The sequence below is a fragment of the Podarcis filfolensis genome, assembly GCF_964270895.1.
Source record: "Podarcis filfolensis genome assembly, chromosome: 17".
Lineage (NCBI taxonomy): Eukaryota > Metazoa > Chordata > Lepidosauria > Squamata > Lacertidae > Podarcis > Podarcis filfolensis.
This window is the reverse complement of record NC_139621.1, coordinates 40582426-40594590: the sequence shown is the minus strand read 5'-3', so window position 1 is coordinate 40594590 and position 12165 is coordinate 40582426. Positions and strand designations below refer to the sequence as shown.

The following is a 12165-nucleotide window of genomic DNA, read 5'->3' as shown; positions in this document are numbered from 1 at the left end:
ATGTTTTAATCTGTTTACAATGGTCTCCTAAGTAAATTATAAATTTCCCCCAATATTTCTTGAAATACTTATCTTCTTGGTTCCAGAGCTTTCCGGTCAGTTTTGCCATTTCAGCATAGTCTAACAACTTTATTTGCCATTCCTATCTGGTAGGGTATCGGCTCCCCTTTCCAAGCCATCCGACAGTTCACGGCATGGAGCCTTGTAAGCTCCGCACATTGGAGCTAAGAAACCAGTAATACTGTAAACAGAGAACTTAGTATTTTTTCAGATATAAAACCACCTATTAAGGACTTGCATTTAAAGCCAAATGATGCTCCCTGCAGCATTGCAATGGTTCTATATTCTGACCGCACAAGCTATTTTTCATGCCCCAAATAACTCTTAAGACACTGCTATTATTTATGTGTTTATGGCAATGACAAACCTCATAAAAAGCAGAGACATCACCTTGCTAACAAAGGTCCGTATAGTTAAAGCCATGGTTTTCCCAGTAGTGATGTATGGAAGTGAGAGCTGGACCATAAAGAAGGCTGATCACTGAAGAATGGATGCTTTTGAATTCTGGTGCTGGAGGAGACTCTTGAGAGTCCCATGGACTGCAAGAAGATCAAACCGATCCATTCTGAAGGAAATCAGCCCTGAGGGCTCACTGGAAGAACAGATCCTGAAGCTGAGGCTCCAAGACTTTGACCACCTCATGAGAAGAGAAGACTCCCTGGAAAAGACCCTGATGTTGGGAAAGATGGAGGGCACAAGGAGAAGGGGACGACAGAGGATGAGATGGTGGGACAGTGTTCTCGAAGCTACCAGCATGAGTTTGACCAAAGTGCGGGAGGCAGTGGAAGACAAGAGTGCCTGGCATGCTCTGGTCCATGGGGTCACAAAGAGGGGGACATGACTAAACAACAAATTATGTGTTTATGAGAAGGCCAATCTGGTCTGTATCACAGAGACCTGAGTGGGTGAACAGAGAGACGCTTATCTCACCCAGTTGTGCCCACCTGTGTATTCGACAAAGCATCAGGACAGACTTGTGGGCGGGGGGGGGGGGGCGTTGTTGTAGTCTAGAGAGATTTTCTTTCTTACTGCACATTTTCTGACCAGCTAAATGGAGATCTACAGTGTTTGTGCCTGGTGTTGAGTAAATATTAGGGATTCTGCTGGTTTACCACCTGCCTCGTTGCCCAGCAGTCACCCTACCTGAGCTGCTCTCATAGGCAGGCTTGAGGACTCTTAGGCTGCTGGTTCTGGGTGGGCTTCAATATCCATGCTGAGATGGCTCAGGATTTCATGTCTGCCATGGGGCTGACCCCACATGTCATCAGCCCAACACATATTGCAGACTGCATTCTGAATCTTGCATTTTCAACCAGACCGGGAAGAGGGTGATCTGAAAGTTGGGGGATATTGACGTCACTCCCTTGTCCTGGTCAAATCATCCAGGCTTGGACACAAAAATTGCCCTGGTCACCTTATATGATGACCTCTGTCAGGAGAGATAGGGGAGATGCATCCCTGTTAATCCTCCTTGACCTCCATACTGTATGCACCAGTATAAAAGGTAAAAGGACCCCTGGACGGTTAAGTCCAGTCAAAGGCGACTCTGGGGTTGCGGCGCTCATCTCGCTTTCAGGCCAAGGGAGACAGTGTTTGTCCACAGACAGCTTTCTGGGTCATGTGGCCAGCATGACTAAACCGCTTCTGCCACAACGGGACAACGGGACTGTAGGGATATTGGGGAGTGGGGTCCGGAGGGAGCACACTTCCCCACCAGCAGGCAGTCATAATCTGCCTGCACGCGTGACCTTGGGGTGCAGGGGCAACCCCCCCCAGACAAGCCACAGCTGTCTGTACATCGTTCCACCTCTGCCTGGCCTTTCACGATCTCAGCAGTTTGCGGTGTCCTGTCTGTAACCCTTTTCCATGAGACCTTTGTCTCCATTCGTCATACATTGTGCAAGGGGAAAATGACGCTGTGGAACAGGTGCCAAAATAACTTTGTACCACCCCACGATTTCGGGACGGAAGATGTGTAAATGTCACAGCCCAAAAATGTATTTGCCTGGCTTGCATATTTGTCTCAATAAAAAGAGGCTCCACAGGAATGGTGGTAGCTCGCTCGCTCGCTTCAGACCACCTGTGCGCAGCTCACATCATGATCAACACCTGTCTTGGGCCTTCACTTCACGGGACGAAATCCAGAGCGCATGGAAACGCCGTTTACCTTCCCGCCAGAGCGGTACCTATTTATCTACTTGCACTGGTGTGGTTTCAAACTTCTACATTGGCAGGAGCTGGGACAGAGGAACGGGAGCTCACTCTGTTGCAGGGATTCGAACCGCCGACCTTCTGATCGGCAAGCCCAAGAGGCTCAGTGATTTAGACCACATCCTCTTTACCATATACATCAGTACTCCCTGCTGGTGAGTACTGTAACAAAAAATGGTTGCATCTTTGCTGCTATTGTTTTTGCATAACTTGAGTTTGTTTGATCACCTGTGCTGCTCACCAGCACCAAGAAACCTCTTGAACGCACTGGGAAGTTATTTGTTTCTGTCTGTTCCCGATCCTGCTATCCTGCAGCACCACGTGGGCTGTATTTCTCAGGTATGGCTGTGTGTGTCTTTGTAGTTCTGCGTTTCTGCCATTGCTGACCCAGGCCGCTCCTGCAGCAACCATGGGCATAGCCAAGGGGAGCAGCTGTCCCCCCCCCCCCCCCAGATCAAGTAAAACAATAGAAATACTCAACCAACTGACCAATCACGTCAGTTCTGCCCCCCAAAAAAGTCCTTTCCCTCCCAACATTGTCTTGCCTCCCCTAACAAAAGTCCTGGCTACGCTGATGGCAGCAACCCTGTTTTTACTCTATTCCAGAAAACAGTGAAGTAAAAATGGATAAAGCAGGGAGACTTATTAATGGCAGGGAGCAGCTTGCTGCTAGTACTCTCCCATCAAGGAATCTGGTTGTACAGGGGCCAAAACTAGATCAGGGAGAAAACAACAGAAATGTGAAGGTGAAATGTTTTATTTTAAATAGGTGAAATGTTTTAAATATTTATATTTTTAAAATGAAATGTTTTACAGCTGTTTCCAGCAATGCCAGAAATGGGGCGAAAACTCTTCTCCATTGCAGAGATCCATAGCTCCAGGTATACAGCCTTTCCTCAGTTCCTATTTACTAAGAGGCCGATAAGGGAATCTGTGGGGAAACATTCAAAAATAATTGATGGTGAATAACACTGTCCAGTAAACCAGTTCCTGCAATGGGGAATTTTCCTATTGGCTACTGATTCTCCACTTTCCACTAAAAAGAAAATGTAATGATATTCTGGGCTTTACCTCCCAATCATCTCCTCCTGCTCTGGATATGAGAGAAGCAGGTCAAGGGCAAATAAGAGAGACCTGGAGGTCTGTACCCCCCCATGCCTGAGGTTCCCCACCCTATTATTCCAGAACTCACTTGAAGAATTTTCGTTTCTGAGCCCGATGTCGCAGTCCGTCTGGCAATCTGGCTGACTGCAAATGAAACAGGAAAAAGGAGGCCTTAGTTGCACAGGAAATAAATACTGCTTTATAGCTCCTTTATAGTTCCTACTATTTCATTGCCCCCTTGAATCTCTACTCAGAGAAAGGAGTCTTTTGGGGAAGTCAAGATCTTGCATACTATTTTGTGACATTTTGGTTGGTTTAACAAAGTTCTGCCTTGGGTAAAGCTACCTAATTTGGCTTCTATATTTGCTCCTTTTACCTAGCATGGAAGGTTGGCAGGCAGGAGGAAAAGATGTTGAAGCTTTTGCAACTGCTCGGCGATTCTCCCCTGCAAAGGCTCTCAAAAGCTGTCCAAGTGCCAGCCAGACGTTTAATACTATTGTTTTATGAACATGGCATTGAGAATCCTATAATCATCTGAAGTATTATTCGTATAGTTTTATTTTGTTTATACCCGCCTTCCCCCCCCCCAAAGGGAGTAAGGATTCATCCAATTGAGTGCTAAAAACAGTTTGGGGGGGGCAGCAGGACAAGAGGAAGTGTGGATAAGATCTTGCTGTTGTTTAGTCGTTTAGTCATGTCTGCCTCTTTGTGACCCCTTGGACCAGAGCTCGCCAGGCACTCCTGTCTTCCACTGCCTCCCTCATGCTGGCACCTTCGAGAACACTGTCCCACCATCTCGTCCTCTGTCGTCCCCTTCTCCTTGTGCCCTCCATCTTTCCCAACATCAGGGTCTTTTCCAGGGAGTCTTCTCTTCTCATGAGGTGGCCAGAGTACTGGAGCCTCAGCTTCAGGATCTGTCCTTCCAGTGAGCACTCAGGGCTGATTTCCTTCAGAATGGATAGGTTTGATCTTCTTGCAGTCCATGGGACTCTCAAGATTCTCCTCCAGCACCATAATTCAAAAGCATCAATTCTTTGGTGATCAGCCTTCTTTATGGTCCAGCTCTCACTTCCATACATCACTACTGGGAAAACCACTACTGGGATAAGCTCTTAGTAAGGGCTAAACCATGGGTAGGCAAATTAAGGCCCGAGGGCTGAATCCGGCCCAATCGCCTTCTAAATCCAGCCCGTAGACGGGCCGGGAATCAGCGTGTTTTTACATGAGTAGAATGTATGTTTTTATTTAAAATGCATCTCTGGGTTATTTGTGGGGCATAGGAATTGGTTCATTCCCCCCCCCCCCAAAAAATATAGTCCGGCCCCCCAGAAGGTCTGAGGGACAGTGGACCGGCCCCCTGCTGAAAACGTTTGCTGATCCCTGGGCTAAACCCTTAGGATACTGTTTTTCTACAAAGATGTACTCCCACCTTTTATGCAGGTAAGACAGATAACAAGGTTTCCCCCACCTGCTGCATGGGTAGCATTTGTTTTTGGGAGAAAAAATCCATGGAGGCACTCTCACATACTGTGTCACTGAATTTGGTACCTAGAAAGAAAAGATAAGTGAGAGAAGGAGATATTTTATTTCAGTGATTTGGATCTCACTCAAACACAGTAGCACCTAAGCAGTGTTTATTATCTGGGGACAAGTTAGATGTGATGCAGAAGTTCCGCATTCAGGATCACTTGTGGCTTTAAAGGCAATTCAGCAACAGCAGTAGGGTGCCAAAATCTGATCAACATTTCCCATATGCAGTGGTTTTCCCATTGATAACTGTGGGGCCAATTTACAGGTGGAGACATAACAGGTTCTCAGACAATACCTGCCTATTTTTTCCTCTTGGGGAAAACAATAGCTTCAGAGATGGGATTTCAATCAAGAAAACAGCCCTGGAGAAGAAGAATCAGAGGGCATGAGAAGGGGCCAGCATCTTTTCCCAGCACTATGCTCCTGATCTGAATCAGGGCCAGTGTTGTTGTTACATTAGGAACAAATTGCAGGAGGTCCTGATCACAGATCTGCTGTGTCAACACATTTAACTGTGCCCTCTGCAGGGCGAAAAGAGAATGGGTGAATTAACAGAATGGTTCTAAGAGAAAGAATCTGTTCCCGACAGTGACACAGGAGGGAACTGTTCAACCATTTCAACCATTGAAAACAAGCACCAAATAGTTACATATCAAAGAGGAAAGATGCGTCATTTTGCATTTAAAAAGCAAGATAAATTAAGACTGCAATTCTATGCATGTTTACTTGAAAGTGAACTCCATAGATTAAAGTAGGGGTTACCTCTGAGTAAACATGCATAGACTTATGCTTGCATATAATTGAAAATTAATATTTTCTAATGTTCAATCTATACTGAAAGTTTTTTTTTTATTTAATTACAGCTGAATGAAGATTTTAGCTTCTTTCAACTTTGGATTTTGGAATTTGTTAAAAATGCCTCATGTCATGTTTTGGCTCATCTGTTTGCTCATAATCTTATAATAGACAATTTGTTGCATTCCTAATATTAAAGTAAGATTATGGAACTGCAGAATAATTACTAGCTCCTGATATCATTTTTGCTTCAATTTATTAGGCTTTCTAAATCGAAACTTTTTAGACAAAATAGCTAATTTGATTACTGTTAAGTCCTCCTTAAATCTCCCCAGATAAAATTATATATATACCACAACTAAATATTTTGGAGCTTGCTTGGAAAAAATAAAGGTATTGCGTCCCTGAAAATACCACCCCCAAAAAACCACAGGGAGCTAAAAATTCTAGCCCAGGGGAACAAAATGTGGTGCTCTCCAGGTGTGTTTTTTAAACTCTGCTTTATCCCGGATCTTAGAGAAGTCAATTGGAAATTGCTCAACAACTTTTGAGTATTCTTAATAAAAAAGCTCAACAATTTGGGGCCTTCCTAAAACAACTTTTAGGGTGTACCTTTTGAAATATGGCAAGTCTATGGTTGGGGATGATGGGATTTCTAGTCCAGCAACTTCTGGAGGGCCATGTTGGCCACTCCTGTTCTAGTCAGATGGAGGACAATGACCAATTACAGTATATAGAGAAAGGGGACGCTCTTAAAATAAAATGGAAGGGAACTATTCCACAACAACAATGCACAGATAGGAATACAAAGAAAAGGCAGACTTGGACCATTTGTGGATGGGTGAATACATGCATACATAAGCAGACATAATAATAAGAAGCTTCTTTAAAAACAAAAAATTAAACGAGCAACGAGGTGGAAGAGGATATAGATACTTCGGAGGAAGGGAAGTAGAAAAAAACAAGCAGTTTGAAGATGGCAGTGAAATCGTGCAATATTTTCCATTGATGGGAACTCTTACGCCTTCAGCTCTTACACAACTGACAGAAACGAAATTCACAACATGAATTATGACACGGCACACTTAAACATTCCTCTCTTGTTACGAAATGGCTTAACTGAAGGGAGGAATTGGGGAGTGCGGAGCTCGTATGGGGGGGGGGGGACAACACAGCTGAACTGCAAAGGTAAAACATTTTGCAAAGCACAAACTCCACAAAACAAAGGCTTGTGCTTTTCATTGGACTGTGCTGTTGAAATAAGTCTGAGTGTCCTGGGAAGGCAGGTAACAGCTTGCACTGAATTTCTTTGCAGAGAGGGGAACGGAGAGCTGTTGGGTAGAATTCGATGCCATGCTCTTCCAATTGTTCAGTCTGTGCAAAAATTCCAGTTTGCCAGACGAAACAATCCCCCTTTCTTTCTTCCCCCAGCGCTGTTCTGGGCATCCCTCCAACCCCTCAGGCAGAAATCCTTGCACAGGACTTCCACTGATGGGGCTGGTTAGATAAATTCTGTCCAATGTCAAATGTGCGCTGTAGGGGTTGAGACAAATATATCAGTTTCGTTCCCAATTATGGCTGGATAGCATGCTTTTAATTGCCTTGCTTATTCTGCATTTGTCAGTGAATTTCTATAATGAAAAGTTGTGGATCCAAGTCTGTCTGGATATCTCACTGACTGACCCCTTGGGCTGGTTCCCATTTTGCTTGCCCCACGCTTAGAAAGCACAGGTTAGACATAACATTTTACAAGGACATGAAGAAACATCACAGACAGAATAATTGTCACACATGAAGAATAAGGATTAGTTTTGAGTGCCTCGCTTGCAGTTTTATAGATCATTTAATGTGTCAACATGAATAGACGTTAACCATACTGCATTGCAATTGTTCTTTAAGGGGTTGTTACTTTGACCAGAATGTAACTGAAATGAATAAGATTTTGGAACACAGAAATAAACAAAACCTTCCAACCATCAATTCCAGCATGAGAGGGGGCCACCTAAATTATATAAGCTGGTATTTGTACGATTGGTATTAGTAATTGTATTATAATCTGGCATTGTTCTAATGAGGCTAATATTGGACTGTAATAGAAAGCTAATAAAAATTATTATCAAAAAAATAGAAAGCACAGGTCCGAGCTTTTCCCTTGCCCTGCTCCTTTCCCAGGGAAAACTCAATATTTAGCTTTAAATCAGAACAAACAGCAATTCGTGGCAAACGGCAAACCCAATTGTCATTTGCTCCAACTGAGCACTAAAGAGCAGCTCCCCAACCCCTGAAAACCAGTGGGAAAACCTTGAATTGCAAATATGTTTTTCTGCTATGCTCTTATGTGCCATGGCTCAAATGAAACAATTACTCTTGCCTTATTGTCTGAAATATTTTGTTCTTTCAATTGAGAGAATAAGTGTTTCAGATAATGAACATTGATTTGTTTGGGGAAGAAAAGCGCATGCATTTAGAAGCGCAAGTTCCTCACATTTTAAAAGTTTCTGTGTGTTGGTTTAGTTTCTTTGGCATTGGATGAGCAGGTGTTATTGAGTTCAAAAGTGTATGTCATGTGGCAGGGTTCTAAGTGAGAGATATGGAGTCAGTCTTGTCTGAAAGCCATACTTGGAATATCTTACATGGAAGCTGGAACTTTAAATACCATTTAAAAATTCAACATAAGCACTAGTGCTATATTAGCACTAGGATTGTGTAGGAACAAAGGAATATTTATGTTGATTAAACCTACATTTTATATACTCTGGTTTGGGATGTTTCACTTATTTGTTAGATTCTTCATCGTTCATACATAAAGTTTGAGAAGCTTGAATTAAATGTCAGCAGGGGAACTCAAAATCCTAGGCCAGGGGTAGACAATGTGCTGCTCTCCATGTGTGGCATTAAGGGGGCATTGTGTAAGTTTCTAGGTGTCAGTTTTATGTACCAAGTTTTAAGTTTCTAGGTGTCAGTTTTATGTACGAAGCTACATAAAAAGTCAGAATAAGTGCTGGAGGAATCTTTGGTGTGGGTTCAGAACAAGGACATAGCATGTTTAAGAGAACATTCTCTGCTTAAGAAGACTCTTAAGAAAGTTAATAGGTTAGATTTTAAGGTATAGAAGTTATTTTAATGTCTTCAGGGTGTTTTTGCCTTTTAAAGAGTAACCCATTAAGTTGAGAGTTATAATAAGAGAGATTAATAGTCATTAGAAGTGAGGTAAGAAGGCATACAAGTGGAGCTCAGCACCATTCCTTGAATCTGCTCCTTCGCCAGAGGAGACTCCCTTACTTTGCTTCTGAGTTTGTTAAGTCCATGAGCTTTTGCTGTGAAAAGGTGTGAATGCTTACTTGTTTGTTTTCTGCTAAGCAAAATGAAAACCTGTATTGGATATCTGTCTCTCTCTCTGTAGGTTATCAGTGGTGATCCGACTAAAACAGACGTCTGCTGAAGCCTCAATTTATGGGGAAGGATTGTTGGGAACTCAGCGAGGGTTCCCCCTTAGTCGGGCCCAGAGTTGGTAGCAACTTTAATTTTCATCCCTAGCACTTCCCCTGTCCACAGATGTACAGAAAATAATGGATGTGTTTCAGTGAGGAGGCAACGGTACTCTGCAATAGCACACTTTCCTGGTGAGGTTAAAAACTGCAGCCCTACCACCTCAAAATATCACCGACCACCACTGTCTTTTTGTTTGTACTCTGAGAAGCTTGGGCACTATATAAATGCATCCCCATCACCAGCATTCAAATTTAATACTGCCTTAAGGGTGCTGGGCTTAAGGACATATCACGTTAAAAGAAAAACATAAAGCTGGAGAGGAGAGGAAGGGTTAAAAATAAGGAGAATCGCTGTCATAGGACAAGGAGAGTTGAAGGAATTCAATTTTGCCAGAACACACAGTTTGCAACAAAGAAAAATGCTTTGCATTTGCTGTAGGGGTGAGAGAGCCTGTTCCTAGTATGAATGAATTAATTTGTGGGAGGTAGTAACATTTTAAACTCATTGATTCTGTCCTAATTGCACTCACAAGGTTGCTGGATTCTTCCATCGGGACAGTCACTGCAGCTCTTGCACATAAAGTCAAGACTGCGGCTACTTTGATATTGATCGCTGCCACAACCGCAAACTGTGTCGTTCTCACTGGTGCATTTGGAGACTTCTATTTGTCCAAAGGCTAAGAGGAAAGAGAGGAAGAGTTGGTTAATTCTACATGGGCCATTAATGCTCGAGAAACAAGTAACCTACAGTTGATCCACATATGCAACATTCCAAATGCAGGGGCCTTTCGCTGCTTCTTACTCCTATCCAAAACACAGACATGAACACACACAAAGAAAAGACTTACTTCGACGGCACTGAAGGCATCCGAGACACCTTTCAGAGAAATGATCTTCAGGCATGAAGGAACCCTCAGGGCATACTGAGCACTTAGATGTCTCCTCTGCGTTTAAACAGTGTTGTGCAATGTACGTTCCTGCAAAAGAATTATCCAAGAGGAAGTAGGAAAAAGTCATTCAGTGAGAAAAGAAATTCAAGGCTGAGCATAGAATGAAAGTTTCCATACAGTCAAACCTCGGTTGTCAATTGTAATCTGTTCCGGAAGACTGCTCGATTTCCAAAACATTCGACAACCCAAGGGAAAGCGTGGACGAAGCCTAATTATATATGGAATTTTATATTTATCTAGTCTTTAGGTAAGATCTATTTACTTTTCTGCTGAGATAGGATAAAAGGGCACATATGTTGCAAGAAAAAAAGACTATCCTCTTTCTGTCTCCTCAAGCAGTTCCCACCAGCGGCAAGAACTCATTCATTACAAGTGTATCCCATATTTTAATATGCAGTCGTACCTTGGTTTTCAAACAGCTTAGTTCTCGAAGGTTTTGGCTCTCGAACACCGCAAACCCGGAAGTGAGTGTTCTGGTTTGCGAACTATTTTTGGAAGCCAAACGTCCAATGGGGCTTTCGCGGCTTCTGAGTGGCTGCAGGAAGCCGCGCTTTGGTTTCTGAAGATTTTGGAAGTCGAACGGACTTTCAGAACGGATTCCATTTGACTTCCGAGTTGCGACTGTACTCCAGAGGAGTACGTTTTCCCAAAACTGGATTATTTACGTTTCTAAGAATCAGGGGGTACACGGAAACAGGAAATCACAACTAACGGTTATTACTCTGTTTTACATTCTGTCATACCTCTGGGGCATTTAAGGCAGCAGTGGGTTTCATCCGGGTGACAATAGTATCCTTCGGAGCATTCCAGCTCCCTCTTTTGTATCCCACTGGAGTGGATGAGGGCATCCTTATCCACAACTGATGCAGGGATAGGTTTAGCATCAGGGATGAGTGGTTCTCCTGTGTCTGTCTGAACGAGGTTCAAGTTGATCTGCAAAGGGGGGGGGACAAAACCCAGCATATAGAGGCAAACTACTTTTCATCAAGAATGGCTCAGTTTCGGGAATCCACCACACAAGCCAGAAGGTGAACGTTTACAGAGCCGTTCTGTTCGCACAAAAAATGCTGACTTAGCCAGTGCTTTTTTCTGGAGGTACGCAGGGGTACGCATGCCCTTAAACATTTTGTGGTTCTTTGTGCTTTTGTCCATTTGCTGTATTTATTTTTCCCGATTTGAACTATAAAATGGTGATTTTCTTGAGTCAAAATGAGAGTACCTCTAAACATTTTTTAAAGAAAAAAAGCACTGGACTTAGCTCTTTACTCCCAGCCTCGATGACCCGTTTCCTTCGGGTTTCTCACTTACCATCGCCACTAAAACTGGGAGCAGCTCCAACAGAGCCATAGCTTTTGGCCAACTTGTCCCTTACACCTCCAGGCAGGGCCCTCACTCTGTCACCTCTCACAGGACCTCCGCAGGCAAAGAGAGTGAAATTTGCTTGTCTGGTAAACGAAGTTCTTTATAGCACAGGAAGCCCAAAAAAATATGATGGAAAGGGTGGAGATTTGAATTCCCACCCACAGGACACAGTTAGCCTTTTCCCACCTCCACAGTGCCTTGAAAGGATTTTGCTTCGTCATATGAAGAAGGCGGTGAACCCAGAAACTCCACAAGTGGACATGGGCGTAGGCAGGATTTATACTGGGTGGGTGTTAGGTAGCTGGATTTATGGGGGGGGGGACAGGAGGCCCACCTATCAACACCCTCTGTGTGGCTCCGTCTAGCAGATTTGGAATGAAATATCTCAACAACACTTGTTTTAAATTACAGTGGAACCTCAGTTTTCAAGTGTCTCAGAAGCCAAAGGTTTTGGTTTTCAAATGCCAAAAACCCGGAAGTAATTGCTTCCATTTTCGAACGCGCCTCAGAAGTCAAACGGCTTCTGCTGCGTGTTTTTTGATTTTCTCAATGGATTTTGTCGACCACCCATTGCACCTCAGTTTTCAAACATTTCAACAGCTGAACGGTCTTCTGGAACGGATTACGTTCGAAAATCAAGGTTCCACTGTTTCTTTTCACCC

General features: G+C 43.5%; 2 protein-coding genes and 1 long non-coding RNA gene across 4 annotated transcripts in view; 1 reads left to right on the top strand and 2 right to left on the bottom strand.

The window, feature by feature from the left end:
- Positions 1-12165, bottom strand: part of LOC310753081 — a 98611-nt gene that overhangs the window by 24055 nt on the left and 62391 nt on the right. The gene's annotated exons all lie outside the window — the stretch shown is intronic.
- Positions 3069-12165, top strand: part of CTC1 (CST telomere replication complex component 1) — a 42248-nt gene continuing 33151 nt past the window's right edge. The window contains exons 1-2 of one of the 2 annotated variants that reach the window (XM_083592854.1): positions 3069-3152; positions 3756-3860. In XM_083592854.1, the coding sequence (XP_083448980.1) occupies positions 3100-3152; positions 3756-3860 (158 nt within the window). In that variant the 5' untranslated portion in view covers positions 3069-3099. Of the gene's footprint in view, positions 3153-3755; positions 3861-10344; positions 10389-12165 lie in introns of those variants that run through there. The other variant, XM_083592855.1, reaches the window with a different exon arrangement.
- Positions 3079-12022, bottom strand: LOC310752925 (tumor necrosis factor receptor superfamily member 1A-like). Its single transcript, XM_083594098.1, has 7 exons — positions 11450-12022; positions 10885-11074; positions 10040-10168; positions 9722-9868; positions 4844-4923; positions 3464-3519; positions 3079-3202 (listed from the first exon to the last, which is right to left on the bottom strand). Exons 1-7 carry the CDS (start codon positions 11486-11488, stop codon positions 3175-3177), a joined length of 669 nt encoding a protein of 222 aa, XP_083450224.1. The 5' UTR covers positions 11489-12022; the 3' UTR covers positions 3079-3174.

Bases quoted from the DNA above. Each gene is read 5' to 3' on its own strand.
- LOC310752925 (XM_083594098.1), bottom strand. From the start codon at position 11,488: ATGGCTCTGTTGGAGCTGCTCCCAGTTTTAGTGGCGATG. The intron at 10,169-10,884 runs GTATGACAGAAT...ATTCTTTTGCAG, and splicing joins CTGCCTTAAATGCCCCAGAG to GAACGTACATTGCACAACAC. The intron at 3,520-4,843 runs GTGGGGGAAACC...TTTCATTTGCAG, and splicing joins AAATGCTACCCATGCAGCAG to TCAGCCAGATTGCCAGACGG.